Source organism: Monodelphis domestica, chromosome 5 (genome assembly GCF_027887165.1).
Source record: "Monodelphis domestica isolate mMonDom1 chromosome 5, mMonDom1.pri, whole genome shotgun sequence".
NCBI lineage: Eukaryota > Metazoa > Chordata > Mammalia > Didelphimorphia > Didelphidae > Monodelphis > Monodelphis domestica.
The window spans coordinates 48,677,199-48,705,114 of NC_077231.1; the positions used below are offsets into that span (position 1 = coordinate 48,677,199).

A 27,916-nucleotide genomic window follows, 5' to 3' on the forward strand; every position below is an offset into this window, starting at 1 on the left:
GGGTAAATTAACATTTTTTTGCTCCGTAGCAGATTACATTGATGAGTATATTTGCATTTCTACCAAAGCTGGAGTCGTAAATTTCTGCCTTAGGCATTTAATGAGGTAAAGTCTTACCTGAAACGGTTAAGTAGTTAAGCCTTGATTTAGACAGCTAACTAGGTAACCAGGGTGTGATGTGTGGGATCCAATCATAGCAAGTTAAGTTTTTAGTGTGAAGCCTTTACATCTCGGAAGTGTCTGAAGCCCCATTTGAACCTAAGACCTTCCGCCTCTAGGCCTAGCTCTCAACCCACTGAGCCACCCAGCTGACCCCCAAAGTATTGATTCTAAGAAGGGAGGTAAGAGTTTTTGTGGAAAGGAAAGAAATGGGAAAAGAAAGGAAAGTAGTGGAAGACCCAATGCTTCTTCCCTACCCTGCAAGCTAGTCCGTGACTTTGACCTTGGCAGGCTTCCCGGCCCCGCCCACATGAGCTAAGCGCCTTCCTCCGTCCCTGATTGGCTTAGCTGGGCGCATGCGCGAGCGAGGCCAAGCCGAGGGGCGGACGGACCTGGTTCTCGGGCTTGCTGCGGCAGCCTACGCTCCTTCTTTCCCCATGCAGCGAGGGGCCTTCCAGTAAGCCTGAGCATCGCTCGCAGTAGGGAGGGTGGGAATGGGGGGCAGCTGGAGACCCCGCGACTTCCTTTCCAGGTGTCCGGAGGCGCGCTGCTTCCCGGGGCTCGGCGCACCGCGCACGCCCTTGGAAACCTGCAGCTGAAGGGCTCCCTCCATGTGGGGGCGTGGGAAGGAGCCCGGGCACTGCGTCTGGCTCTTCTGCAGGTTGCTGCAATCGAGGGCCCCGGGCGCACCCCTTCTTCCTCCCCTACTTGATCTTGTTGGCTGGAACAGACACCTCTGCCCCCTGCCTTCAGGGATGGGGGTGGGGGCCCTTCACCTTTTTTCCTGGAGACGCAGGGGACGAGCTGCTTAGAGCTCTGCCTTCGCCTCCATGGCCGCGTATCCCCTCGGAGAATCGATTTTTAACAGCAGCTGCGGATTGGAAGCAGCCTTCATTTTTTCCCCCTTCCATAGGGGACACTGTTAATCGTGGAGATTTTTATTCAGGGGTGTAGCTTTTGTGGTATATTTGTTTTGTTCAGTTTTTGCTCTTAAAGGAATGTTTTTGATTTTTCCCTCAGAGGCGATGTATTTCCTTTCTCCCCAGGTGATCGCTGCCCTCTATCCCATGAAAGATCTTGAGGCCAGTCTATGCAAAGGATATATAAAAATGATGACTAATATAGTTATCCTGAGCTTGATTCTTTTTATTTCTTTATCTTTCTGGATTATGTCCATGACTGCAAGCACCTATTATGGTAAGTATGGCTTCTCGGTTACATTAAAATGGCACATTTGCCATTTTAACCCTCCATCTTTCCAAATGAATGAATGCCTTTGGACGCGTTGACTGTTCTTAATTCCCAATTCCATTATCAGTATGTTTGGTTAAGTCAGCTAACTTGAAACATAAAGGCATATTCCACTGCATTTCTTACATTGTAGCCATGGGTAGAGAAAGAGAGATTCCTTTGGCAGGTCTGGAAGACCTTTGGATTCCTCAGAATAATATCTTGTTGTCTGTAATAATTTGAGGAAATGCTAAATTTCAGCTAGAAGCTAATGAAAATAAAGATGAAAAAAATTTCCCCAGATTTAGTGACCCATCCCTCTGAAATCCAAATTAAGGGGGGAAAAACCCCACCCTTAAATGATTCTTCCAGCTCTGGGAAGACGATTTGGGCTCCCTGAAATGCCTACCTACCAATAGGCAGGTTTACCTGATCACTAAGTTAGAATACTTTGATCATTTTTTTTGTTGTTGGACCAGATCCATGATTTCATTAGTATGGTAAATTTTTTCTAAGGAAACTCCTTCTGCCAAGGGCAGATCTTCTGAATCTTCAAGGACACTAATGTGTTAAGTGATTTGTTATATAGCTAGTAATTTGATCAGAGGCAGGACCTGAATCCAACCTTAAGGCAAACTCTACTGCACCTTACTACTTCTCTTGATAATCATAAGTACTTAAAAATAGAAATATTTCAAATTAAGTAGCATGAACAGTACTTTTCAAACCTTCTTACAAACACTAAATGTCAGGTATGAAATGCATGAAATATAATGCATGAAAATAATGATAATTTATCTAGTGCTTTAAGCACTTTACAAATATCTCATTTGAACCTCATAATCACACTGAGAAATAGGTGCTATTATTTTTCCCTGTTTTTATGATGAGAAACAGACAGGTTAAAGTGACTTGGCCAGGGTAATTCAGCTATAGTGTTTGGACTCAGGTCTTCCTTACTCTAGGCATAATTCTCTAACAGGGACATAGCAGCTTGTTTGCATGTTGTCTACCTCTTTAGACTGGGTGCTCTTTGAGGACTATCTTTTGCCTTTTCTTTGTATATACAATTCTTAGCACAGTTCCTGGCACATAGTAGGTGCTTAATAAATGTTTTTTAACTTAATGGCTATTCACTGCTGCCTGCTGATAATTAAAAGACTTTAAAAATTACATGATTTAATTTATGTTTAAATTAATTTAAAAAAATAAAAATTTATGTTTAAATTAATTAAAAAAATAAAAATTGTGCTAAGCATTGAAGATAAAAATACCCATCCCCAATGGAAAGGAAAGAAAAGAAAAGAAAAGAGAGTTTTCATTCTAATAGGGAAAGACTACATATTGGGAAATGGGAGCTAAGAAAGAGAACTTGAGTCTAGAGAGAAGAATGATAAATTGATGGAGCAGTCAACTGAAGTGGACTTTGTACTGAATTGACACACATATATGTATATGCACATATATGTGTATGTGCATGTAATTTATTTTTAACATTCCTTTTTATTTGAATTTTTATAGAATTTTAATATAATCAATATTTTTATTATTCCAAATGTTTACAAATCCAAACAAAACAAACATTCCCATATATAAAGAAAAAGAATTCAAGATTTTGAATTCTCTCCCTCCTTCCCAACTCATCCTCAAGAAATGTGATGTCAGTTATACATGTGAAATCATGAAAAACATTTCCATATTAGCTGTGTTACCAAAAAAAGTTTAAATTAAAATGAATACTTAAATTTACATTCAGACTCCATCAGCTCTTTCTCTGAGATGGATAGCATTTTTTTCTTGTTCTTTATTATTATTCTAACTGTTTACAAATCCAAACAAAACAAACATTTCCATATGTAAAGAAGATATACAAATGTAATCACAAATATCCTAGTTTGACTTTTCTATGGATAGCATTTTTAATAACTCCTTCAGAATTGACTTAGATCATTTTATTTATTTTGATCAGAATAAGTCATTTACAGTTGATCATCATAGTGTTGCTGTTACTCTATGCAATGTTCTTCTGATTTTGCTCATTTCACTTTGCATCAGTTCATGTTAAGTCTTCTCAGTTTTTTCTGAAAGCATCCTGCTCATCTTTTCTTATAGCACAATGGTGTTCCCTCACTGTTATGTACTACTGTTTGCCCAGCCATTCCCTTATTGTGGGGTATCCTGGCAATTTCTAATCCTTTACCGCCTCAAAAAGAGCTGCATTAAATATTTTTGTATAAATAGGTCCTTTCCCTTTTTCCTTTTATCACTTGATATTGCTTGGTCAAAGGGTAAGCACAGCATTATAGCTTTTGGGACGGAGTTCCAAATTGTTAGCAGTATTGATTTTCAATCAACATATTAACATTCATCAGGCACCTACTATGTACCAGGAACTGTGCCAAGTGCTGGGAATATAGAGACTTCCTGCCCTCAAGGAACTTACCATCTAATGGGGGAGATGACATGCAAACAAATTTATACAAAGCAAGCTATATATAGGATAAATAAAAATAATTAACAGAGGGAAGACATTTGAATTAAGGGTGTTGGGAAAGGTTTCCAATAGGAGGTGGGATTTCAGTTGGGTCTTAAAGGAAGTCAGGGAAGTTGGTTCAAGGTGAGAAGGGAGAGCATTCCAGGAATGGGGGACAGCCAGAGAAAATGTCCAAAACTATCGTGTCCAGTTATTGAGGAGTAAGGTGGAAGCCTGGAATGTTAGGAGGAAGAAAAGTTGTGGAAGGGCTAGAATTTCAAACAGCATTTTGTTTTTGCTCCTGGTGAAAATAGGAAGCCCCAGTGAGCTAGTTTATTGTCTCTTGGTTACTGAGCTAGACTTTTGCCGCTCAGGGCAAGAGTTCCAAAAATGTATGGATTAACTTCACCCCTCCTGGGTGCCTGATATTGTTTCATTTAATATAAATTCTTAGTGTATAATCTGTTGAGATTTAACTTCATTTGGGCTGGATACATTAAATTGTTTTACTCTGTTGAGATTTAAGGATCAATGAATTACAGAATGATGTTGTGACTGACTAAGGGCTTTATTTTTGAATAATTTATGTTACTTTAATTCTTCTGATTTTTCACTTTTACTATAGAAGAATTTTAGACAGTATAGTTGGGTCTTTTTTATTATTTGTTTGTTTTTTGGTCACTTCAAGAGGGCAGTCTTACTTGCCTTTTTCATTTTTGCCTGAAAGTAATTTTCCATAGTGAGTAACTTAGGTTTTTTTTGTTTGTTTTTTGTTTTTGAGTAACTTAGTTTTTGACCTTCTAAGAGCATGTCTTTAATTTTTTGAAGTTAGTGTCTCCGAAGGTATAGGAATAGGAACTGGATCTTTAGTTTCAAGAGTACAAAGAACTTTTCAGCTGAGGAAATTTCCACTTCCCATGCTGGTCAACATCTTTGCAACTTTTATAGTCTTAGGGAGTTGCCTAGGCCACTGAGAGGTTTAAGTGATTTGTTCCAGATCACACAATCAGTAATTTCCAACTCGTGGGTTGAGGCCCCTGTGGGGTTGGGGTGGGGTGTGCAGAATTATTGGAAGAGGTTCTCAAATCCACAACGAAGCAAATTTACCTCCTGCAGACCTAGTAAATAATGTTGTGTACGTATAACTACAATGATTTTCAAGGTATGGTTTATATATAATATATGTGCATATACTCACAAGGGTGTGTATTTTTTAAAAAACCCTTACCTTCTGTCATAGAATTGCTACTAACTATTGGTTCCAAGGCAGAAGAGTAGTAGGGATGAGGCAGTGGGGTTTAAGGGACTTGCCCAGAGTCACCCAGCTGGGAAGTGTCTGAGAGCAGATCTGAGCTCAGGGCCTCCCATGCTTAAGTCTGGCTCTCAAGCCATTGAGCCATCTAGCTGACCTCAGGCCCCTCATTCAGTTCAAGTGAAACACCTAAATGTTTATGCTATTTAATGCAGACTTGAACAAGGTCCATTTATAAGCTCATCTATCTGCAAATGTATGTGCCATCTTGGCTTCAGTTTCGCAAACTAAACATTCCTGTCTTTTAGTGGATGTGATGGAGGTAATGCAGAGCCCTGTCACTTTAACTATGTTAAACAATATCTTTGTAATTGATTTGAATTTTTTACAGGTTCCTTGCACCCTATTTCTCCATGGCGATGGCTGTTTTCTGTGATCGTTCCTGTTTTGATTGCATTTAATGGCTTAAAAAAGAAGAGCTTGGATCACACTGGTGCTTTGGGAGGTATTTATTTTCTTGGAGCATTTAAACAAGCTATGTATTGAGTGTCTGGCCTTTTCATGTCTGCTTGTAATACAATTTTAAATCTATCCTTTCTAAACTAAATTATTATCTCTAGCAGGCATCCTTTTTTTTTTTTAATCCTTGCTTTCAAATTGGATGTTTCAGGCACCTCAATAAGACTCAGGATGTCCAAAATAGAACATATTGTGTTTTCCCTCAAACCCACCCTTCTTCCAAACTTCCCTATTATTTTTGAGGGGACTGTCAACCTTTTAGCCCATCAGAATCACCACCTTAGTGTCACCCCCAACCCTTGTGACCACTCACCCCAAATGTTGAATCAGCTGTCACCATCTTGTCATTTATATCTTCATAACATCTCTCACATATTTCCCCTTCTCTTGTTCACAAAGGCTGGTCCTGATCATCTCTTTCTTGTCTAGATTATTTCAGTACACCAGTCTATTCTCCATCCACCTGCAAAGATCACTAACCACATCACATCTCCTACTCTGTATGGTCTGAGATGAAGTATGAACTGGTCTGTGGGCTCTTTAGAGCTTTTTTCCCAACTGTTCCTTTCCCAGCTTTCCCTAGTTCTTATCCATGACTCTCCTCCACAAGTTCCACATTCCAGCCATAGTGACCCATTGGCTGTTCTACATCTGTATGGGGCCATCTCTGTACCTTTGTGCTAGGTGTCCTCTGAGCCCTTGACTCCCTCCTGCACTCTTCTTTTAATTTCCAGCTCAAATCCTCTCTTCTCCAGGATGTTTCTCCTTACACCTCTTAAAATCAAGTGCCTTCTCTGTTCATTTTTTTATCCTGAATATAGCTTGCTTTATATATATATATAAAAACCTATATGTATATAGGTTTACATATTGTCTCTTTCATTGATTGTAAGCTCCTTAAGGGCAGAGACTGTCTTTTGTCTCTTTTGTATTCCTAGAACTTAGCACAGTGCCTGACAGATGCTTAGGTGCTTAATAAATGTTTATTGATCATTGATTGGTTATTATTATTGGCATATTACTTTCTACAAGAAGCTTTTTCTGATCTCCCCATCTACTAGTATCTTCCCTCCCTCTCCAAATCACCTTTTATTATTACATTATACAAGTTATATATAAAATATGTTTATTCTGTATTTATTAAGTCTATATAATGTCTTCCCCAATAGAATTTAAGCTCCTTAAGAATAAGGACCATTTCCCTCCTGCTTTTGGTTCTGAGTCTGTTCTATGTGTTTAGCAAAGTACCTGACACATAGTAGGTGTTTTTTATACATGCTTGTTGGCTGATGGATTACAACACTTTAAAAGCCTTTTTTGCACCCCTCAACTCTGTTCTTTAATGCTGATGTTCCTGTTTTACAGATAAGGAATTTGAACCTCATAAGTTCAATGACTTGGTTGTGTACTTATGTAGCTAGTAAGTTGCAGAACATAGATTCTCACCCAGGCCTCCCTTGACCTGTGACACATTAGTTCTCAACAATGAAATTACTTTATTTGACTTCAAGCCAATGGTTAGTGTCCAAACCTGGTTATTTGAGATTGTTAACTTTTGAGTTCAGAGCACTGAAGTATTTTTTCCCACTGGGAGATGAGTGAATAATGGTGGCCATAAATTTTTACCTATCTATATGTTCCATCAGATAAAGAGAAGTTTTTTAAAAAGGTTATTTTATCTAATAAAAAAGAAATTTTAAAATTGTTTTATATAATGCTTTAATAAATAGTTTCTTTAAAAAAATTTTTTTACTAACGTGATTTCATTGGTGATAGGGAGCTCCTGGTCTGGGAATTCCCTTTACCACTACAAATCTTCAACTTAGAATATTGGAGCATTGCTTTGAAGTACTCTCAGGTTAAGTGACTTACTCAGGTTCACAGAGCCAATCAGAAGCATGACTTGACCCTAGATCTCACACAGTGGGCCTTTCCATCTACTAGACCACCTTGCCTCTCAGGGAGAAACTTACTAAGTTTATTAAGCCTTAATAAAGGAATGAGCAAATAAATAATGCTTTGGCAAATAACAATAACAAAAAAAAATAAACTTTAATCAATTACAACTGCATGAAGACTTTTGGGACACCCTGTATTGAATTGGGGAGGTGTGTTATAAAATAAGTTTCTAAATTATTTATTAAAATTTATAAGCATAATTGAGTCATAGAAATAAAGGTAGCATATGATAAGATCCCACAATATTTATTAAAATTTATAATAAGCATATTTGAGTTAATCATAGCAAGAGAAGTTGCATAAAATAGGAGTTATGAAATAAGTTTCCATGAGGCTTCTCGATTTGAATTGGCACTTCTTTAAGTAGTTCCAGTAGGGAAAAAAAAAAGTTGGTACTTGATATATATTACAGCTTTTTCTTTTTAGCATTCTGGTTTCCTTCTTTCTCCCCATTTCCCTATTCCCAAAACAAAACAGTCTTGTCTTACACTCTGGACCATCTTAAAATCCCACATCTCAAAGGCTTCAATAATTACTTGGGTTTTTAAATGAAACTCATCTCTGTAGTGAAACAGAACTAGAACCAGTTCTTCTGCCATTGACTTTGGAAATAATGAGTTATCTTCCAGAAGTGTTTTCATCTAGATTTAACCCTGATCATGTTGTACACAAGGGGAAATAACTCCTACTAATTTTGATTTCTAGAGAACTTTTCAGAATTATTATTAAAAAAAGGTTTACATTTTGACTCTAGCCTATCTTTTCAGCCTTTTGGTTCATAATTACTACCATCCACATACTGTATATTCTAATTCATGTGGCCTTCCCAGCTGGCTGCCCCTCACCTGGTACATGCCTCTTACCTTCCATTCGTCCATCCTTCCTGTTTTTGTCTGCTGGTTTCTTCTTTTGGCTAAAAGCTGGTATTCCCTCTCTGCCTTTGGCCCTTTTGGCAAAACAAATTTTCACATCCCAACGTGCTGAGGTCTTCTTCATTCCCTTAGCCCTGTGCCAGGGGTCTCGGTCCTGGAGAGAAGGGATGTCTGAACATTGCTCTTCCATCATCCCATGGACACCAGGGAGGCGTGTGTGGGGCACACATCACCCTTCTCTCCTTGTTCTTGTCTCTTGGTCTTTGGGCTTCTAGGTTTCCATGGCAGGTCATTGATTGACATCACTGACCAATGACAAATGTGAGGAACCAACAGGTGGCCTTGTTTTCAATTCAAGGTTTGGTTGGGTGGGACAGGCCAGAGAGCATCTAAAGACTTGAGAGTCACCAGCATTGCAGGTGTCTACAAATCTGGGGGTAGATCCCAGCCCCTTCCGTTCCACCCGCCCTCACCTTGCAAAGAGCAGGCAGGTGGGAGCCGCAGAGACTGAAATGCACCTACTCTGTGGCAGTGTGGGGTGTTAGAAGAAACCCGGAATGGGAGTCAAGGGGGCTCACCTTTGAATCCTGCCTCTGATACAAGTTAGCTACAACTTAACTTCCGTATCTCTTCAACTTTAAAAAAAGACTGATACTGCCTAGGATTAAGACCAGTAAGAATAGCAGCTAATATCTCATTTGATCCTCATAACAACCCTTCAAGGAAGGAGCTTTTATTATCTTCATTTTACAGATGAAGAAACTGAGGCAGACAGAGGAAGTAACTTCCCTTTTTGAAAACCTGAAGTTCCATAACATGGGATTTTAGTGACGGTAAATGGCGTAACAGATGTAAAACACTTCAAAAGCTACAGAATGGCTTACTATTATCACTTAGGCCTGTGACAGCCCTGCCAAGGAACAAAGGGCAGGACTTTGGATGCCATTATAGTGTCATTCCATGAACAACACGTCTTACTTTCTACTCAGACCCTTTTAATAATGTTGAAGTTTTGTAAAAGCTGGTTTGCTATACAGAGCTAAGAATCTGGAAGGGGTGGGCTAAGGTTTTACTCCAAAATGCAGAGGATAAAAACCTTGAAAATCACTCATTAAAAAGTAGCTCTGCTCACCACCTAGCTAGCTAAAATAAGGAGTAGCAGGAGCAGCCAGGTATTGCATGGAGAGCACCAGTCCTGACTTTGTGACTCTAGGCAAGTCACTTAACCCTGATCGCCCAGCCCTCATCACCCACTCTAGTTTTAGAATTTCAACCGAGATAAAAGGGCTAAGGGTTTGAAACAAAAGATTAGGGGTAGGGACTAAACCTGTGATTTAATTGGTAGAGGGCACTCTTACATAAGGAAAATCCCTCTCCCAATGCAAGTTAGCATTTTCTCTGCAACTTATAGACCTAGAGAGTTCTGTAGAGCACCGAGGGGAGAAGAGACTCACCCACAGTCACACAGCAGATAAATGTCAGAAGTAGGATGATCCAGGCCGCTCATTCTCTTTCTGTAGCTTCTGTTTTCCTCTAATCTCTAATTAGCAAGAATAATTAGTTCCAAGTAGCAGACCCATCGCCCACCAAAGAGTCACCCCTTTACCCAATTGGATTTGTGATTCACAAGGTAAAAATAATAGAAGAAGCAATTAACACAAAGTTTGGAGACTTTCATGGTGCTTGCCTAGGAGGCAAAATTGTCCTCTTTGGTTCTCTCCCATTAGGTTGTAATGATCTCATTCTTTTTAAGGCATTAAACGAGTGTATTTTGCTTCTGATAGAAAAAAAAAATCTGACTCCACACCTCCTGCTTGCTTCACCATGGGAGGGCATGAGTATTCGTAGGACTGTGGTGAGAGGGTGCTGGAAGGACAGAGACAGAAGTGGTTTGATGATTGACCTTGGGGAGCACCAGTCAAACTCCTCCAGGTCTCCAGACCTTTGGATGCACTTCCTAGCTAGCAGCCGACTTCATTTGCAGATCAGAATGCAAGTTCTGTGCTAAGAAGAGGAGCCCTTCCTCCATGAAAGCTTTTGTCCCCAGTTTCCAAGATAGAATCTGAGCGCTTCTCATCCCACTCAGGCAGCAGCCATCTGCAGTCTTTTGCTCTTAGAACTAATCCGGAAGGTAAAGGTTAAAAAAAAAATAAAGGTGAATGAGCAGCCTTGAAAAGGATTTGGCAAGCCAGGGGTGCTAAGTAAACGATGATAATAATACATGGAATGAAGGATGTCAAGAAAGCTGGTGGAGTTGGTCTCATTCCCTACACAGGGAGTAGTTTACATTAGGTATCTTTTGGTTTAACTGTAACTGCTCTAGCCAAAGCTGATGTTTCTGGGTCTGCAGATCCCTGGTGGGGATAGATTTCAGGGACTATGAAACTGGAATTGAAAAAATATACATATCTTTATTTTCACTAGCCTCTAACTAAAATTAAGCATTTCCTTCAATTAAGAGATTTTGAAGAAATTCTTCTGAGATAGCATCCATAGTTTGAGCAGCCTACCAAAGTAGTTTATGATACATACAAAATAGGTTTAGAACCTGGGCTAGTTGTTTTATTTTAGTTATTAATAATGGGACAGCTGTTCCCCTAAAAGAGACATTTAAGAACTTCAGAATGAAATTAGAAGCAGGCCAGAAGTCAAAGAAACAGTAGAGAAGTTTGTCTAATTAAACAAAGTGACACAGCAGGGCTCAGGCATATCTAGAAATGACTGAAATGGAAAAAAATTAATTTGCCTATCTTTTTAAGTCAGCCATGGGACAACAAAGAGCCTTCCTCAGAGCCAGGAAGAAAGTCAAACCAAGAAGTTGACCATCCATCTTTGCCTTGCATCAGATCACTTTGGGAGCATTAAAATCTTGCAGGTCCTCAGCCTCAGCTGTCCCTCACACCCTGGATTAAAACAACTCTCAATATCCCAGGAAAGTAGCAAAAGAGCCAACTGAGATCCCCCTCCCACAAAAGTGCACAGAGCCCGACCCTAAATTCAAGTCTTGAAGTCAAGAAGTAGACTGGAAGAATGAGCAAAACAAAACAAAATCATGAGGGGGAAAGGAAATCTTAAGACACAAGAATAGAAGAAAATGATTTATATAAGCAAAACCTCAAAGGAAAACTGTTGGACATGGATACAACTAGAATTCCTGGAAGAGATGAAGTTACCAAAAGGGTTAAAAATATTCTTATTTTAATGCATATTCTAGAGGAAAAAATTAGAAAAGAAATGAGAGCGATGGAAGAAAGAATTGATGAAAAAGAGTTGATGTTTTGGACATGACTAGGGCAGAAATTTGTTTGGTTTGAGTAAATGTGTTAAGAGTGCCAGGCCTGAAGTCTCTTTTTTTAATATTCCAAATTCTATAAAACCAGCATTTCCATATACAAGGAAAAAGATTATACATAAGTGAAATACTTCTATGTTTAACTTACTTTTCTTCATATCTACATGACAAATCCCATCCATAAGAGTCTCCTCACTATAAGGATGATAGTAGAAAATAAGTATTATTTTATTAGTTTAGAGACAAGAAGTAGAGAAGCTGGCTTGAAAAAGACTTATTTTTATACCATCCTCCCCGCATTACAGAAGGTATCCAGGAGACCAACAGATTCTTATAAATTAAGTCTTTCATATTTTCACCTTTCAGTTCACTGTCCAGAGGTAATATTCACAATTTATTCTTCCCATAGCTCTGTATAATGTTCATTATCCTATGTAGTTTTTTTAAGTTTTAAAAAAATTAGTCTGCTCATTGCTTCTTATGGCACAATAATATCCCATCACAATTATATATCATGATTTGTTTAGTCATTTCCCAACTGATGGGCAAAAAGACCTAAATCTGGCCTCGAATTCTTTTTATTATATGGTCATGGTCAAGTCACTTCACCCTGTCTGCCTCAGTTTCCTCATCTGTAAAATGAGCTGGAGAAGGAAATGGCAAATCACTCCAATATTTCACAATTGAAAGATAACAAATATATTTTAACAGAGCTTTTGTTTCTCTTTCATTCTCAATTTGGAGGTTGGGGAGTGGATTAGGGTGGGTGGGAGAGATGGCAGGTTTTTGGTGATTAGGAAATATATATCATATGATGTTATTTTTAAGTTGACGGGACCATAAAACCATAAAGGATCCATAGAGATCATTGTACCCAACCTCTTCATTCTATAAATTATAACTGTGAAAATGTGGTTTCTAAGACTATGAACTGCCAAAACTGTAAAGGTTTTGGCCAAATTGTAAAGATAATTTTTAGTGTCTTGATTTAAAATCTAAAAATAAGTGGTCACCATGGGAAAATTCCCAACTATGAAAATACTCAAGTCAGCTGGGTTTTATGGAGATTTTAATTAATACAAACGAAGGAATTAAGGGAGAGAGGGAGGGAGAGGGAGAGAGGGGGGGGAGGGAGAGAGAGAGAGAGAGAGAGAGAGAGAGAGAGAGAGAGAGAGAGAGAGAGAGAGGGAGGGAGGGAGAGAGGGAGGGAGGGAGGGAGGGAGAGGGAGAGGAGGGAGACGGAGACGGAGAGGGAGAGAAAGAGAAGTAGAAAGGACCTAGGCCTGAGCCTAAGGGAGAACAAGTCAGTCTTTATGACTCACTACAAGAATCTCAAGCAAGCTCCAGTCCTCCACTGAACTCCTGAACTGAGTTCAGAGCTCCAATTCAGCTTCCAAACTGAACTAAACACAAACTGAACTGAATTCTCCTGTTAAAGAAATTTTCTCTTGTGTCATCTACCAATCACAGTAGACACTTTTCCCCAGGACTACCCATTCTTAGTTCTTATCACTCTTTAGTTCTCACCTTCTCTGGGTAGACTAAAACTTCACACCTCTTTTGTTAAGCTTGCCTTTTGCAAGTTGCTTGACCTTTTAGGTACTAATTTAACCTTTATAGGTACTTAGCACCCTTTTGTATTAGATCTAAAAATAGACCACCTAGCTTAGGGTTTTTGCTTCACTATAAGTATGAGTTGGGGACTTTTCATTGTTCAATCAGGAATTTGCAACTTTATCTTCCCCTAAGGCACTGTCTAAGTATGGGTGGAGTAATTTTAAAAATTCTCAATACATTCCTGACCAAGTACCTCCATTGTTAAAAATGGGGAATAGCTTAATCAAATCTTCTGAAGTAGAGCCTGAGCAGTTTTAAGATTCACAAAATGAGTATAGAATATTAGGCCCAGAGTCAGGAAAACCCTGTTTAGAGACATCCTCAGATACTTATTAGCTCTGTCACCCAGAAAAAGTCATTTAACTTCTTTTGCCTCAGTTTCCTTATCTGTAAAATAGACATAAGGGTAGCACCTGGCTCTTAAGTAAGTTGTACAGCAGTTAGCACAATGCCTGACACATTGTAAAAATTATATAAATGTTAGCTATTGTTATTAAGTGAATTGTACAGATTAATACAGCAAGTGTCTAAGGGAAAATTTGAATTTAAGTCTTCCCAACTCCAAGTCCAATTCTACCACTATGCTACTTAGCCACGTTTATATGGATTAAACTGTTCACCTTCACCCTGTGAAATTACTACATTTAATTGGGATGGAGGATAAGCCTGGTGATCTTTTTTTTTCTCATTCAATAAGTATTTATTTAAGCATCTGCTAGCACTTTGTATATAATCTCTCACTTTATTTGTTACAAAGTTGGTTGAGGAATAACTTTATAACCCTGTCCTAGCATTTGGGAGGGAGGAGTACCTTTTCTATGCTAAAGAAATCTTTCTCATTTACACCAAATTTAACTCAGCCAGAAGGTGAACTCTCTCTGAGAGTTGGTTTATTCTGTTTACCTCCTACCCCTTTTTGTATCATTAGAATCACTTTTGTTTATCTTTCTTCTTCTCAGTCTCTTTGTGTCATTAGCCCCCTTTGGACCACTTCTCAAAAGAGTGTTTTAAAATAATTGAGGGAAATGGCTAAAATTAGGGATTAGTAAACATAAAGATAGGATTTTTTCCCCACCCGAGTTCATGGACCCTGAATTAGAAATCCATGTTCTATCAGAACATGTAAATAGAGATGTAGCATTGTTCCAGTTCCATGTTTTACTGAACATAGGAAAGAGAATTTCAAAGGCAAGTTAGTCAAAACATATCAGTCTTATATTTGGTATTCTTTTTGTCCTGAGAAAACTTGGGAACTCTGGAAAATGCTTATTTCCATGATTTTTTTTTAATATAGGAAAAATCTTTTTCTTACTCTAAATATTTTCATTAAAATGTCTCCAGTGAGGGTTTCAAATTTGGTTTTTTACATGTTCTGCATTTCCCCCCGTTTTCTAATGATCACTTCTCTTTACTATTTCCCCTCTCATCTTTCTCTTTAAAGAATAGTCAAGATGTAAAACCCAGTGGAATCGAGTGTTGGCTATGGGAGGGGGGTGGGAGAAGGAGAAGGAAAGAACATGAATCACGTAACCATGAAAAAATTTTCATAATCAATTAAATAAAAATTTAAAAAATGAAGAATAGGTAAGATGGCAAAAAGTAAAAGCAAACCCAATGTTGTCAGGATTGTGAAACAGGTACTATAATCCATTGTCAAAGGGATTGTGGGCTGGCAGAAAATTTTTAGAAAACAATAATCAGTAAATATTTATAAGCACCTACTGTGTGCCAGGCACTGTACTCATCAACATTGTAAAATGTTTTTGAGTCATAAAATGAGTTACACCTTGGTCAAGTCACTTAACTTCTGAGAGACTCAGTTTCTTCATAGGTAAAATGAGGAATTGGTGTAAGCCACTTTTAAAATTTATTTTGGGACTAAATCTATAATCTTATACCTTTAATTCAGTCTTTCCATTGCTTGAGTTAAGCTAAGTCAAGCTAAGAAAAGACTTAGTCAAAAATATCCATAGTAGCTCTATTTTTTAATAGCAAAATGTTGGCTACAGTCTAAGTATTTGACATTTGGAGAATAGCAAATTATGACATCAACTAAATATTATGAGGTTATTAAAAATAAGTGTGAAATGTACAGAAATATAGAATTGTAGGAGGTGAAACAAAATAAAATCCTCAAAGCCAGACGTGTATACATTTTGGGGATGTGAGAGATAGAGGGAGAGAAGCAAGGAAAACAGAAGCAGTATTGTGGAAATTTGGGGGTAGCCTTAGGTGAAAATTGGAGGAGCCACAGAACAAAAGCATTATTTTTAGATTTATCAGCATCTACTAGATTAAAGCCATAAGGGTATGTTTTCCCCTTGTTTTGCTTGTTCATTGGATTATTTTGTTGAACTTTAATAAATTTGGGGAGGTGTTATTTTGAGGGGAGGGATGTCTAGATGTATTAGTGCATTGCTGTTGTAAAGGTTAAAATTATGGTTGAGACTGAATGTAATAATTATATTTGGTTGCCAAGGATTTTATTTATAAAAATCCTTAATGAAATACCCAAGTCAGCTGGAAATTTTATAGTGATTTAATTAATAGTGGAGGAGATTAAGGAGGAGGAAGGAAAGGAGTAGGTTTTTTTTTCCCCTGCCTGGCTAGTACCAATCAGGGAGATTAGGAGATGAGGTTTTGGAGTATGAAGGAAGAAGGAGTCAGCTTGAACTCCAAAAGGAAAGGGCTAAGCCAAGATGCCCGAACCTGAAATCAGCTCCAGGGCAAAACTCACCACCAAACCCAGGAAAAATAACTGCCACCACTCCAAGATTGTCGGACTGCTTAGCACGCTGCCAGCCAGTCACCTCTCCAGGGAAAAAGGAAGAAAGAGGAAATGACGTGCCTTATATGGTATGGATGGTTTTACGTCACTTTCCTGTGTCTCATCTGTACCAATGATCTCTTAGCTTGATTTAGGACAGCCCAAAGGCCTGTCCATTTTTCTGCACATGTCTGTTGAAGGCCATTTCCTCAGATAATTAAATCTTGAGTTTGATGCAGACCTTCCTAATCTTGTTAAACAAAGAAGGGTGGAGAAATGTAGAGTTTCCAAGACCTGATTCTGTTATTTCAAGTATCTCCATTGTTACTGATCAGGAAATAGCTAAATCAGATCTTCTAAAGTACAGTCTGATTAGGGTGGAATAGTTTTAAAATTCACATTGTCTAGAAACTACCTCCATCAAAGAAGTTCGTAGCCCATCCATAAATGGCTTAGAGTTGTCTGTGGCTTGAGAGTTGAACAGACTTGCCTGTGCACATTAAAGACAGTTCAGGCACAAACAGCTATTACTGATCCCACAGTCAGGCCTCTGACCACACCTGGCCTCTGTTAATATACATATTTTTATGCATACGCAAGAGAAATTTAGCACCTAGATGTTGCCACTGGTAAGGATCAGCATGGGGATTCACCTGCCCTTTGCCAAGATTACATATTAAAAATCTCTGAATTGGAAGATTTCCCAATCTAAGCCTCCTCCTTTTTTTTTTCTTCTTTATATGCCCAACACTTAGTACAATACCTGGTACATAGTAGGAGATTAATACATGTTTATTGGCTGTTTATTAACTGAGTGGGACAAAATATTACAATTGCCATAGAGTAAAACAGCAAAGACCAGGATAAGCAGAGGCTGGGATGAATGGGTTCTGGGTAGGGGCTGGCACAGATCATGGAGACAGAAGACTGCTCAATGGTTTTTGGCCTCTCATTGTTAGGTTTGTTTTTGTTCATGGCAGAAACTAGGCATAGAGCAACATCTTACACCATTATAGCAGGATAAAGTCAAAATGGATACTTGCTCTAGAAATAAAGGGCAATACCAAAAACAAAAAAATAAAATAAAACAAAATATTTATCTGTCAGACTTATGGAGAAAGGAAGAATTTATGGCCAAATAGGGCATAAAGAACATCACAAAAATGAAATGGTTAATTTTTACTATGTTAAATTAAAAGATTTGGTTCAAACAAAACCAATGCATCAAGATTAGAAGGGAAACATTTTGAGGGAAATTTTATAACTATCTCTGACAAAAGCTTCATTTCTCAAATCTATAGAAGACTGAGTCAATTTATAAGAATTCAAAGCATTTCCCAACTGAAAAATGAATATGAACAGGCAATTCTTAGAGGAAGAAGTTAAAACTGTCATGAAAAAATGCTCCAAATCACTATTGATTAAAGAAATACACATTAAAAAAACTCTCAGCTACCACCTTACACCTGTAAGATGACCAAAAAGGAAAATGTTATATATTGGAGGGGATGTGGGAAAATTGGGATGCTGATATGCAGTTGGTGGAACTGTGAAGTGATCCAACCATTCTTTTTTTTTTTTTAATTTTAATATTATTTTATTTGGTCGTTTTCATACATTATTCACTGGAAACAAAGATCGTTTTCTTTTCCTCCCCTCCTCCCCCCCCCCCCCCCGCCTTTCCCTCTCCCATAGCCGACGCATGATTCCACTGGTTATCACATGTGTTCTTGACTCGAACCCATTTCCCTGCTGTTGGAGTTTGCATTATAGTGTTCATTTAGAGTCTCTCCTCAGTCTTATCTCCTCCAACCCTGTAGTCAAGCAGTTGCTTTTCAGCGATGTTTTTATTCCCACAGTTTATCCTCTGCTTGTGGGTAGTATTTTTTTTTTAGATCCCTGCAGATTGTTCAGGGATTGCATTGATACTAATGGAGAAGTCCATCACCTTCGATTGTACCACAATGTATCAGTCTCTGTGTACAATGTTTTCCTGGTTCTGCTCCTCTCGCTCTGCATTACTTCCTGGAGGTTGTTCCAGTCTCCATGGAACTTCTCCACTTTATTATTCCTTTTAGCACAATAGTATTCCATCACCAACATATACCACAATTTGTTCAGCCATTCCCCAATTGAGGGGCATCCCCTCATTTTCCAATTTTTGGCCACCACAAAGAGCGCAGCTATGAATATTTTTGTACAAGTCTTTTTGTCCATTATCTCTTTGGGGTACAAGCCCAGCAGTGCTATGGCTGGATCAAAGGGCAGACAGTCTTTTATCGCCCTTTGGACATAGTTCCAAATTGCCCTCCAGAATGGTGATCCAACCATTCTGGAGAGCAACATGGAACCATGCCCAAAGAGCCATAAAACTATGCACCCCCTTTGACTCAGCAATACCCCTACTGGGTCTGTATCCCAAAGAGATCAGAGCTATGGGAAAAGGATCGATCTGCACCAAAATATTCTTAGCAGCTCTTTTTATAGTGGCAGAGAATTAAAAACAGAGGTCGTCCATCACCTGACGAATGGTTGTAATGGAATATTTGTGCCATAAAAAAGAACAGCAAACAAGATGAGTTAAGAAAAACCTGGAAGGATTTACATGAACTGATGCAAAGTGAAGTGAGCAGAGCCAGGAGAACCTATACAGTAACAGAAATATTATACATTGATCAACTGTGAAGGACTACACCATCGTCAGCAAAGCAAGTCTCCAAGATAAGCACGAGGGACTCCTGATGTTAAAATGCTCTCCACAGCCAGAAAAGGAACTGTTGGAGTCTGAGTGCAGATCAAAGTGGGCCACCTTCCATGTTATTTCCTTTGTGAGATTTTTATTGTACATGTGATACATATCTTTTATCAGGACAAGAGCAACATGGAAATTTATCTTGCATGAAAGTACTAATATAAACCTATATTAGACTATTTTCTCTTGGGAGAGAGAAAAACTAAATCCTAAAATGTCAAAAAACAATTGCCAAAAATAGTTTCTACCTGTAACTAAAAAAAATAAATTTAAAAAAATGTTGCTGGCATTTTATCTCTAGGAGATAGGACGGATGGAAAGAATGGGGGCTCACTCAAGAGGATTTCCCGAGCACCAGTAGAAACAAAAAAAACCCTAATCAGCAGAGAAATAGAGTATTTTAGACAAAATCAAGATTTCTCGACAATGCCATTATCTGTGGAAAAGAATGCCCTTTCACCTGAGATAGCCTATTTGCTTTTTAACTACTGAAATTGCAGGAAGTTTTCCTTATACAGAAATCTGACACCATAGCTTCTGCCTCTTATGAATCTAGCCTAAAGTGTTAGAGAATGTATAAATCTAGCAAAGATTAGGCAGCTGGTTATAGGATTGAGCACTAGACTAGGATTATTATTATTATTATTTATTCTCATTAGCAGAGGGAGCTAGGTGTCACCGTGGCCTATAGTCAGGAAGACCCAAGTTCATATGTGACCCTGAGCCAATCCTTTCACCCCAATTTTCTCATCTGGAAAGTGGGGGTAAATAAGAGCACCTAGACACAGGGTGGTTGTAAGACCCAAATGAAGATATTCATCAAGTGCTTAGCACAGTGCCTCATACAGAGTAGGTTCTATATAAATGTTAGCATTTATAAGCATTTACACTTTAAAGTTTTACAGCATTTTTTAGATAGATAAAATCTCATTTCCGCTTCCCATCAACTCTAGATAGACCGATTTCCTAGATGAGGCAGTGTGTGTCTAAGGCAGGATTCAGGCTTAGGCCTTCCTGATGCCAAGTCCAGCTTGCTCATTTTGCCAGCTAACCATTTCCAACTATGACTCGGGAGATGGACTCCAGTCCTGTCTCAGCTGATAAAATGTAGCCATCTTGGGGCAAATGATCTAACTTACTTAAGCCTCCTTTTCTTCACTTGCAAAACAGGGATAATGAGAGCCCTGCTGCTTTATAGGAGTACTGTGAAGATGAGAGTAATGGATGTGAAAGTTCTTGATTTTATTTTCAACCAGAGGCTAATGATATTACATTTATGCAGCACTATTTGTGAAGCAAGGCCTTCAAATATACCTCACTTGGCAGATAGACTCTTCTCTGAGTTCTAAAGTAATAAAAATATTACATATATTATTACAAAAGCAATAAAAATATATTACTAAAGTATTACAAATATTACAAAGGGAATAAAATATTATGAAAGTAATAAAAATATTACATATATTATTACAAAGGGAATAAAACATTTATTACCAAAGTAATAAAAATATTAAATATGTTTATTACTAAAGTAATAAAAATAGTGTGTGATATTTACACATGCATTACTAAAATTGTGACATCTTATTAAGCAATGAGCTCTTGCCTAGTAGCTTTGCAAATGAATTATAACATTTAAAGAAAACTTAATTCCAATATAACATAAACTGTCTTCAAAAATAGAGAAAGAAGAGATCTTGCTAGACACCTAGAAAAAAAAACCCAAACCAAGGAAAGATAAAGCAGAAAAAGAAATGATAGACTGATATGTGTAGAGACTATTGATAATAAAAATATGTAAAGAGGCTATTTTCATGGTTGTTTCAGGTATATTCTGCTCTATGTGACTGACTCCATTTGAGATTTTCCTGGCAAAGATGGGGTTGATTTACCATTTCTTTTGATAGCTCATTTGATAGTTGCGGAAACTAAGGCAAATGGGATTAAGTGGCTTGTCCAGGGTCATATATAAGTGTCTGAGGCTGGATTTTAACTCAGGTCTTCCTGATCCCAGGCCCTGTATTCTATGCACTGCACCACTTTTTGTGACTAGGCTGAATTTACATCAGGAATGTAGGATTGCTTCAATGTTATATTCAATATTATAATAATACATAACAAAGTAATAAAACATTTATAAATGCAAAACAATATATTTCCTCTAAAAGGTATAACAGCATCCATAGTCTCTGGGAAAGAGACTATTGAAGCTGGTAGAGAAGAAACAAATAGACCTGAGATAGCTTCTCTGTTAGATATAGGAATATCTAAATTGGATAAGTATAGATTTTGGAAAAGTATTCCAAATGGTAGAAAAAAGATAAAAGTTTTATTTTTCATTCTCTAAATTAATGAAAATGTAGACTTAACTTTTTGTATGTTTCTTCATTGTGTCTCTTTCAGGAGTAGTAGTTGGATTTATCTTGACCATTGCAAATTTGAGCTTTTTTACTTCTTTGATGACATTTTTCATTTCTTCCTCAAAACTCACCAAGTGGAAAGAAGAAGAAAAGAAGCGTGTAGATCCAGAATACAAAGAAGGTAGCCTTTATCTCATCTGCTGTTACATAATGAATAACTGGTTTTTCACTGTAAGTTCTCTGACCTAAAGTTGGTTCTTTTCGTCTCTCACCCAAAATGTAAACATTTTTGACTCTTCTGATATGGTTAAATTAATTTGAAAGTCATTTGTGATAGCCAAAAACATAGTTCTTTTTCATAGAATTTTGGAGCATTAAGTCTTTTTTTGGTTCTCTTTCTTTTAATCAATGAATTGTGAGAGCATCTATCAGCACAGTTTACACCATAATACATTTTTATCATGAATCTTTTTTTTACTCAAGACACATAATAAGCATTTGACGATCCTATCTCCCCTAGCTTTTCACAGTTAAAAACACACACACACAACCCTTCTGCAATTGACTTCTACAACTCTTTTCATATTTCCTTTTGAGCCTAAAAGCTCTGGGTTTTTTTTAACTTTTTTTTCTCCTTTTCCAGGGGGGCAGAGAAATTGGATTCAGGTTTTCTGTAACGGAGCTGTACCTACTGAGCTGGCATTACTCTACATGATCGAAAACGGGCCGGGTGAAATCTGCATCGATTTCTCCAGACAGTACACGGCCTCCTGGATGTGTTTGTCTCTCTTGGCCTCCCTGGCCTCCTCTGCAGGAGACACGTGGGCTTCAGAAATCGGCTCTGTTGCCAGCACCACCCAGCCAAGGCTCATAACAACCTGGCAGAGAGTTCCGATCGGTAAGGCCCGACCTTGTTTTCCTAATCTCTTGGTCTTTAAAAATGGGGATTTCATGAGTCAAAATCAGTAGAGTTTCTTATATGTTTTTAAAATCAGTCTGAGGAGCGAAAGAAGAGAAACCCGAGGGCCCTGATGCTGGGCTGAGGGGCTCAGACTTAGCCTGGAGGGGCCGAGGACTTGCCGTCTTCAGCAGAGGCAGGAGGGCCCCCTCGTCCTGCAGGAAGCAGATGGGTGCCTGGAGGCCAGGCGGGCTCCCTTGGATTCCGAGAGGAGAGGAGAAGAGAACTCCAGGAATCATTACAGGAAGCTTTATTGGGAGCCCATGAAGGGACCATAAGTAGTGGGTGTGAGCACTGCCCAGAGGCCTGCGGCGGTAGGGGGGAAATGTCTCAGAGAAAATAGAAAAGGGGAGCTCCCCAGGGAAGCGGGGCAGCTGGCACTCCATGGGGCCCTTACTGTGTGTTCCCCAGCCTTGGGGATGGAGAGGGCCTTACAGGGCCTTCCCCCAAGCGTCCGAACAGGAAGAGAGCTTATTCGGAGATGGGGGGACGGGAAGAGCAACCAGGGTTCCAGCATCGAACTGGCCTGTCCATTGTGGACTCGGGCTGGGAACAAGGTGAGGCCTGGTGGCCCATCACCGTGCGCTGTCCAGGGAGCCCATAGCCCAGGGATTCAGCGGGCAACGTTGGGAGCCGGGCCCCAGGAGACAGAATCAAGTTTAAAAAATGGGAAGATCGTTTTCCATAACCACCACCAGCCTGGAATGAGCTGAAGACCTTCTGCCATACTTTACTGGGGAAAATAGAGAAGAGCTTCCTTTCCCTGCTCTGTCTGTCTCTGTCCATCTGTCTCTCTCCGCCTTTCTCTGCCTGTCTGTCCATCTATCAGTCTCTCTCCATCTCTGCCTGCCTGCTTGCCTGCCTGTCTGTGTGTGTGTCTCTCTTTGTATTTCTGTCTCTCTGTCTCTTTTTAATCCTTACCTTCTGTCTTAGAATTGGTTCCAAGGCAGAAGAGCAAGCAGTCAGGGCTGGGTCATGGGGGTTAAGGGACTTGTCCAGGGTCACCGCGCTACACGTGTCTCAGGCCAGATTTGAAGGCAGGACCTCCTGTTTCCAAGCCTGGCGCTCTATCCCCTGAGCCACCCAGCTGCCCGCTCGGGCTCTCCGTTTAACTCAAGTCTGTGGCCAAGGCCCTTGCGAGCCCCGCCCAGCAGGGCGTCTGACAGTCCCCAGGCATCCTGTCAGCCGGGCTCATTCCTCCTCGAGCAGCCCTGGTGGGCATCCCTCCCCTTCCTGTTTCCTTGGGCACAGCAGGACTGTCCTCGCAGCGCCTCCCACCGCCATCTCCTGGCTGCGCTCCCCAGGCCTAGCATCCTTCCTGGGTGCCCGTCTGCTCTGGGTCCTCGGCTGGGCTTCTCCCCGGGTGCCCGCGCTCGTGCCGGGGTCTGTGGCTGCTCAGTGCGCCGTCTCTCCGCAGGCACCAATGGCGGCGTCACGGCGGTGGGCTTCCTCTCGAGCTTCCTGGGCGGCTCTCTGGTGGGCATGGCCTACTTCTTCTCACAGCTGATCTTCGTGAACGACCTGGACTCATCGGCGCCCCAGTGGCCCGTGGTGGCCTTTGCGGGCATGGCCGGCTTGCTGGGCTCCGTCATCGACTCGTACCTCGGGGCCACCATGCAGTACTCGGGTGAGTGGGCCGCAGCCCGTTCCCAGGCCCCTTTCCCACCTGCGCCCTCACTGCCCTTCTGCCCGGGGACTCAAGCGGAGGAGCAATCCCACGACGGAAGTGGGACAGCCGGATGCACGGTCGGGGGGAGGTCCAGGGTGCCGGTGGGGCCTCCGCGGGGGGACCCTGGGGAAGGTGCTCCCCCCCCCCCCCCCCCAGCCCTTATCTCTCTTAGAATTGATATTAAGACAGACGATAAGGGGTTTTTTAAAGTTTGTTTTCCTGTTGTCACTGGTGAGCAGAATCTGCCATCTTGTTTCCTCCTTCCCCTTCAGGTTGGGATGAAGCCACCCGCAGCGTCGTCAGCCAGCCCACCGGGGAGACAAAATACATTTCGGGGAAACCGATCCTTGACAACAACGCCGTGAACCTGTTTTCCTCCATCCTCATCGCCCTCCTGCTTCCTAGTGCCGCCTGGGCTCTGTGGCCCATAGACTGACCTTTCCATCAGTTAGAGACTAAAACAGAGTCCGGTCAAACGTTGTGATTCTACGAGTTAGCCTCCAAACGATCATTTGAATCCCCCCCGATCACAGGGATGTCATTCATTTTGTATTTTATCTTCCCATCCTCGTAAGTCTCGTTATCACTGGAAACATTCCAGCAAAGAAAATTCAACTTAAAAAAACCAAAAGAACAGAACCAGACACAAACGTCCCTTCCAGGACCTGATGGAGCTGTTTGGACAGAAAGAAAAATCTTTTCTGATTGGCTTCTGCGGATGACAAAGAAGACAGACGGCTGCCGGGACACCCGCGGGGGTTTGTCCACCTCTGACGGGGAACTAGAAATTGCAGGAAGAAATCTAACCCGACTCCTCTGCCAGGCCCGCGGCTGGCTCACCGGCATCCATTCGCAGCGATTTAAACCAACCAAGCGTTCCACAGAGCGCCTCCATCGTGGTCCTGAGTAGGTCGTTGTTTTCAGCTCGAGTCAGCCGTGTCTGTGTAAGAGCATCCTCATTCCTACCTGTTTAGTTAGTGGGAAAAGTGTAATGAAATAGGTAGTCGTGCTTGTTCTTATGTCTATCAGAATGTGGGGGAAAAAGTGACCCATAAGAGGAAAAAAACAACCCAGCCACAGATGTCTTGCATGTCTTTCAGTGTTGATCCTATGTATCCTACTGGCTTTTTTCCAAAAAGATGCTCTGTAGAAATTAATTTATTCTTTTTCAGTAGATTGTTTGAGAAAAAAGTCTTTCGGAAGATGCCTTTTTTAAAAATATCTTTTTTTTTTTAAGTAGTATAAGCTCGCAACTTAGAATTTGCATTTGAGGCATTGATCGCTTGTGGCACTACTGAGAACGTGATGCATTTAAGTATTACCCGAGGACCTGTGGGGGACTCATCGGAAGGCACAAGGGGTTTTTTTTGCATAGAGACCTACTTCATCATCCCCTCCTCAAAGGTGTCTCCCTGATTGTCAATTTCATTCACAATAAAAACAGGTCTGTTTGCTCCTTTATTTTCTCACTTTTCCTGTCATTTTTGTAGATTCCTTTTATCTTTGCCCCACCTGATTTCCCCCCTTTCCCCACCTGGTGAATTGTCCCTTTAGACCATTTTTTAAATAAAAGGGGAAAAAAGGCAGTTCATCAACATATCCACAGAGTCTGCCCTAACCCACACCCATATGTCCCACACCCATAGCAAAGAGGGAGGAAAGAAAAGAGCATTTTCTTACCAGTGGGAAGTGACATCAGAGGACTGTGAGGAAAGAGGGGAAGCAGAGAGGGCCCCCACAGAGAGCCCCAGTATTTCTGGTGAAGGCCGAGGAGAGGGGGTGCAAGGAGTAAGAGGTAATCATGAGGAATTGGAGGAAAAAAAGCTTTCGGACAGCACTACAGGGAGTAGAAGAGGAATGGCCTTGGGGCAGTGAAGGTCCAAATGGGATCCGACAGGATAAGTTTGTAGTGGGCCTGGGATCATGGTCAGCTAGACAGTGCAGTGGACACGAGAGCCAGGCCTGGAGCATGGACAGTTCCTCTTCCCAAGTTCAAATCTGGCCACAGATACTTCCTAGCTGTATGATCCTGGGTTCATCACTGAACCCTGCTTGCCTCAGTTTCCTCATCTGTAAAAAGAGCTGGAGAAAGAAATGGCAAACAACTCCAGTGATGGAATTAGTTTAGTTGGGGCTAAGCATAGGAAGAGAAGGAATAATTGAATCAAAAGTCAATTAATTAGGAAAAATAACAAAAAAGACTTTTTAGTGAAGCTCAGGCTACAATAGGAAACTTGGAGATGGGTAAAACTGCTTAAAAATTCTTGAAAATACCCGATAGTAGTTAATACTGTCTAAAAGTACAGAACAAAGCACAGAGTAGGGTAGGAGGCATCATGGGATTGAGCCCCAAATGATTGGTTACAGAGCTGAGGCACAGAGAACAATAACTGGTTGGAAATTGGGTCATTGAGGCCCCCCTTCTATTCCCAATGAGTTCAGACCATGGGACAGTAAGCCAGCATCCTTAAAAGAGGGCTCAGTGGCTAAGGCCAGGAGGCCCAATTCCCTTTCTCCCTTACTCTCCAAGGCCAACGAAGATCTCTTGAGTCAAGAAAAGATCAATGATTATCACTGGGCTGGATTGCTCAACCCAACCCATTAAAGACCAGCTGGATTCTGAACCAAGTTGAGAGACAAAGAACCATGACTTAAGGAGTTATAAGAAAAACAACCGGGGGAGGGGGGAAATGGGACAAAATCAATGACTTATAAATAGGATCAATGAGAAAATAATGTGGGATCCATTTTAATCTAAGGAATGAAGAGGAGAAAAATGAATCTATTAAGAGGAAAATTTCAAGTCATAATGTTTGATCTTCAAAGGATTCCAATTAGGGCCATAATAGATTAGCTATGAAAATCTGAATTGTGACAAGGAAATCACTTTAAAAGACTGATATATATTAATTTAAGGTCGCCAAGGAATTCAGCTATGTAATTCCTAAATGAAAACTCAAGTCAGCCGTCAACCTTTTATAGAGTTTAATTATAAACAGGAGGAAGAAAGGAATTAGAGATATAGAGAGATAGAGGTAGAGAGAAAGGGGAGAGAAGGGAATAGGGCTTAAATACCCCTTCTGTTTAGGCTGGGCCAAAAGGCCCAAGCCCTTAGATAGCTGGGGCAAAGAAAAGAGATCAGTCCCTATTACTCACGTGACCAAAATGGAGAAACAGTCTCAGAGGCCTCCACCTCCAGCTTCCTTCAGAGCAAGCTTCTCAGAGCACCTCTCCAACCACTCAGAGCCAAAACTCTCCAACCACCCTTCAGTCCTCAGACCCCTCTATCTTTAAGGAAACCATCCAAGTTCCCTCCCCTCAGTTCTCACATCTCCCAATCACTGTCCATCATTTTTCCTGTGCCAATGGTGGCTCTAGCTTAACCCAGGACCGCCCAGAGGTCTGTGGCTTTGCACATGTCTGTTGGAGGTCATATTCTCAAATAATTAAATCTTGATCTTTTGCTACAGCCCTTCCTAAATCCTGTTACCCTAAGTAGGGTAGAGATTGGAATAATTAAATTTTGATCTATGCTGCAGCCCTTCCTAAATCCTGTTAGGACTGAGTAGGGTGGAGATGGCAATTTCCAAGACTTGGTTCTGTCATTCCAAGTATCTCCATTGTATCAATTCTAAAATCAATCATGACTCAAAGAAATTCCTGTTCTATGCTTAAGCATAGGTCAAAGTCCTTTCCATTGTTCAGCAAAAGGTTTCTGTCCTAAAGTAATCTTAAGAAGGGAGGAGGAGGAACCTCCCATGCCAATGGGGTTCACATTCCAATAGCCAAGACCCACTATCAATAGGAAATTTTTCAAGTATGAAATTTCCCAATGGTGAAATTTCCAACATTTATAAGTCTAAGAAATTTTAAGGTTTACAGAATATAATTTAATTTCATCCAATAAATATGAAACATCTACCAGGGCAAGACTTTTTTGCTAGATCCTGGGAATATAAAAACTTCCTGCTCTCAAGAAACTTACTTTCTGCTAGGGGGATTAGATATGGGAATAAAAAACATTAAGTCCCTACTGT

At 40.3% G+C, this 27,916-nt stretch overlaps 1 protein-coding gene across 1 annotated transcript; it reads left to right on the plus strand.

Annotated features, from left to right (window-relative positions):
- Window positions 1–486: 486 nt before the first annotated feature.
- TMEM19 (transmembrane protein 19) lies at window positions 487–25,340 on the plus strand. Its single transcript, XM_001370130.5, has 7 exons — window positions 487–616; window positions 1,206–1,356; window positions 5,506–5,619; window positions 21,296–21,433; window positions 21,896–22,150; window positions 23,628–23,837; window positions 24,152–25,340. The coding sequence occupies exons 2-7, from the start codon at window positions 1,227–1,229 to the stop codon at window positions 24,313–24,315; spliced, it is 1,011 nt and encodes a 336-aa protein (XP_001370167.2). The 5' UTR covers window positions 487–616; window positions 1,206–1,226; the 3' UTR covers window positions 24,316–25,340.
- Window positions 25,341–27,916: the final 2,576 nt, after the last annotated feature.

Excerpts from the sequence above, each read along its gene's own strand:
- TMEM19 (XM_001370130.5), top strand. The coding sequence starts at position 1,227 with ATGAAAGATCTTGAGGCCAGTCTATGCAAAGGATATATAAAAATGATG. Across the intron at positions 1,357-5,505 it reads GACTGCAAGCACCTATTATG|GTTCCTTGCACCCTATTTCT; the intron begins GTAAGTATGGCT and ends AATTTTTTACAG. Across the intron at positions 21,434-21,895 it reads AGATCCAGAATACAAAGAAG|GGGGGCAGAGAAATTGGATT; the intron begins GTAGCCTTTATC and ends CTCCTTTTCCAG.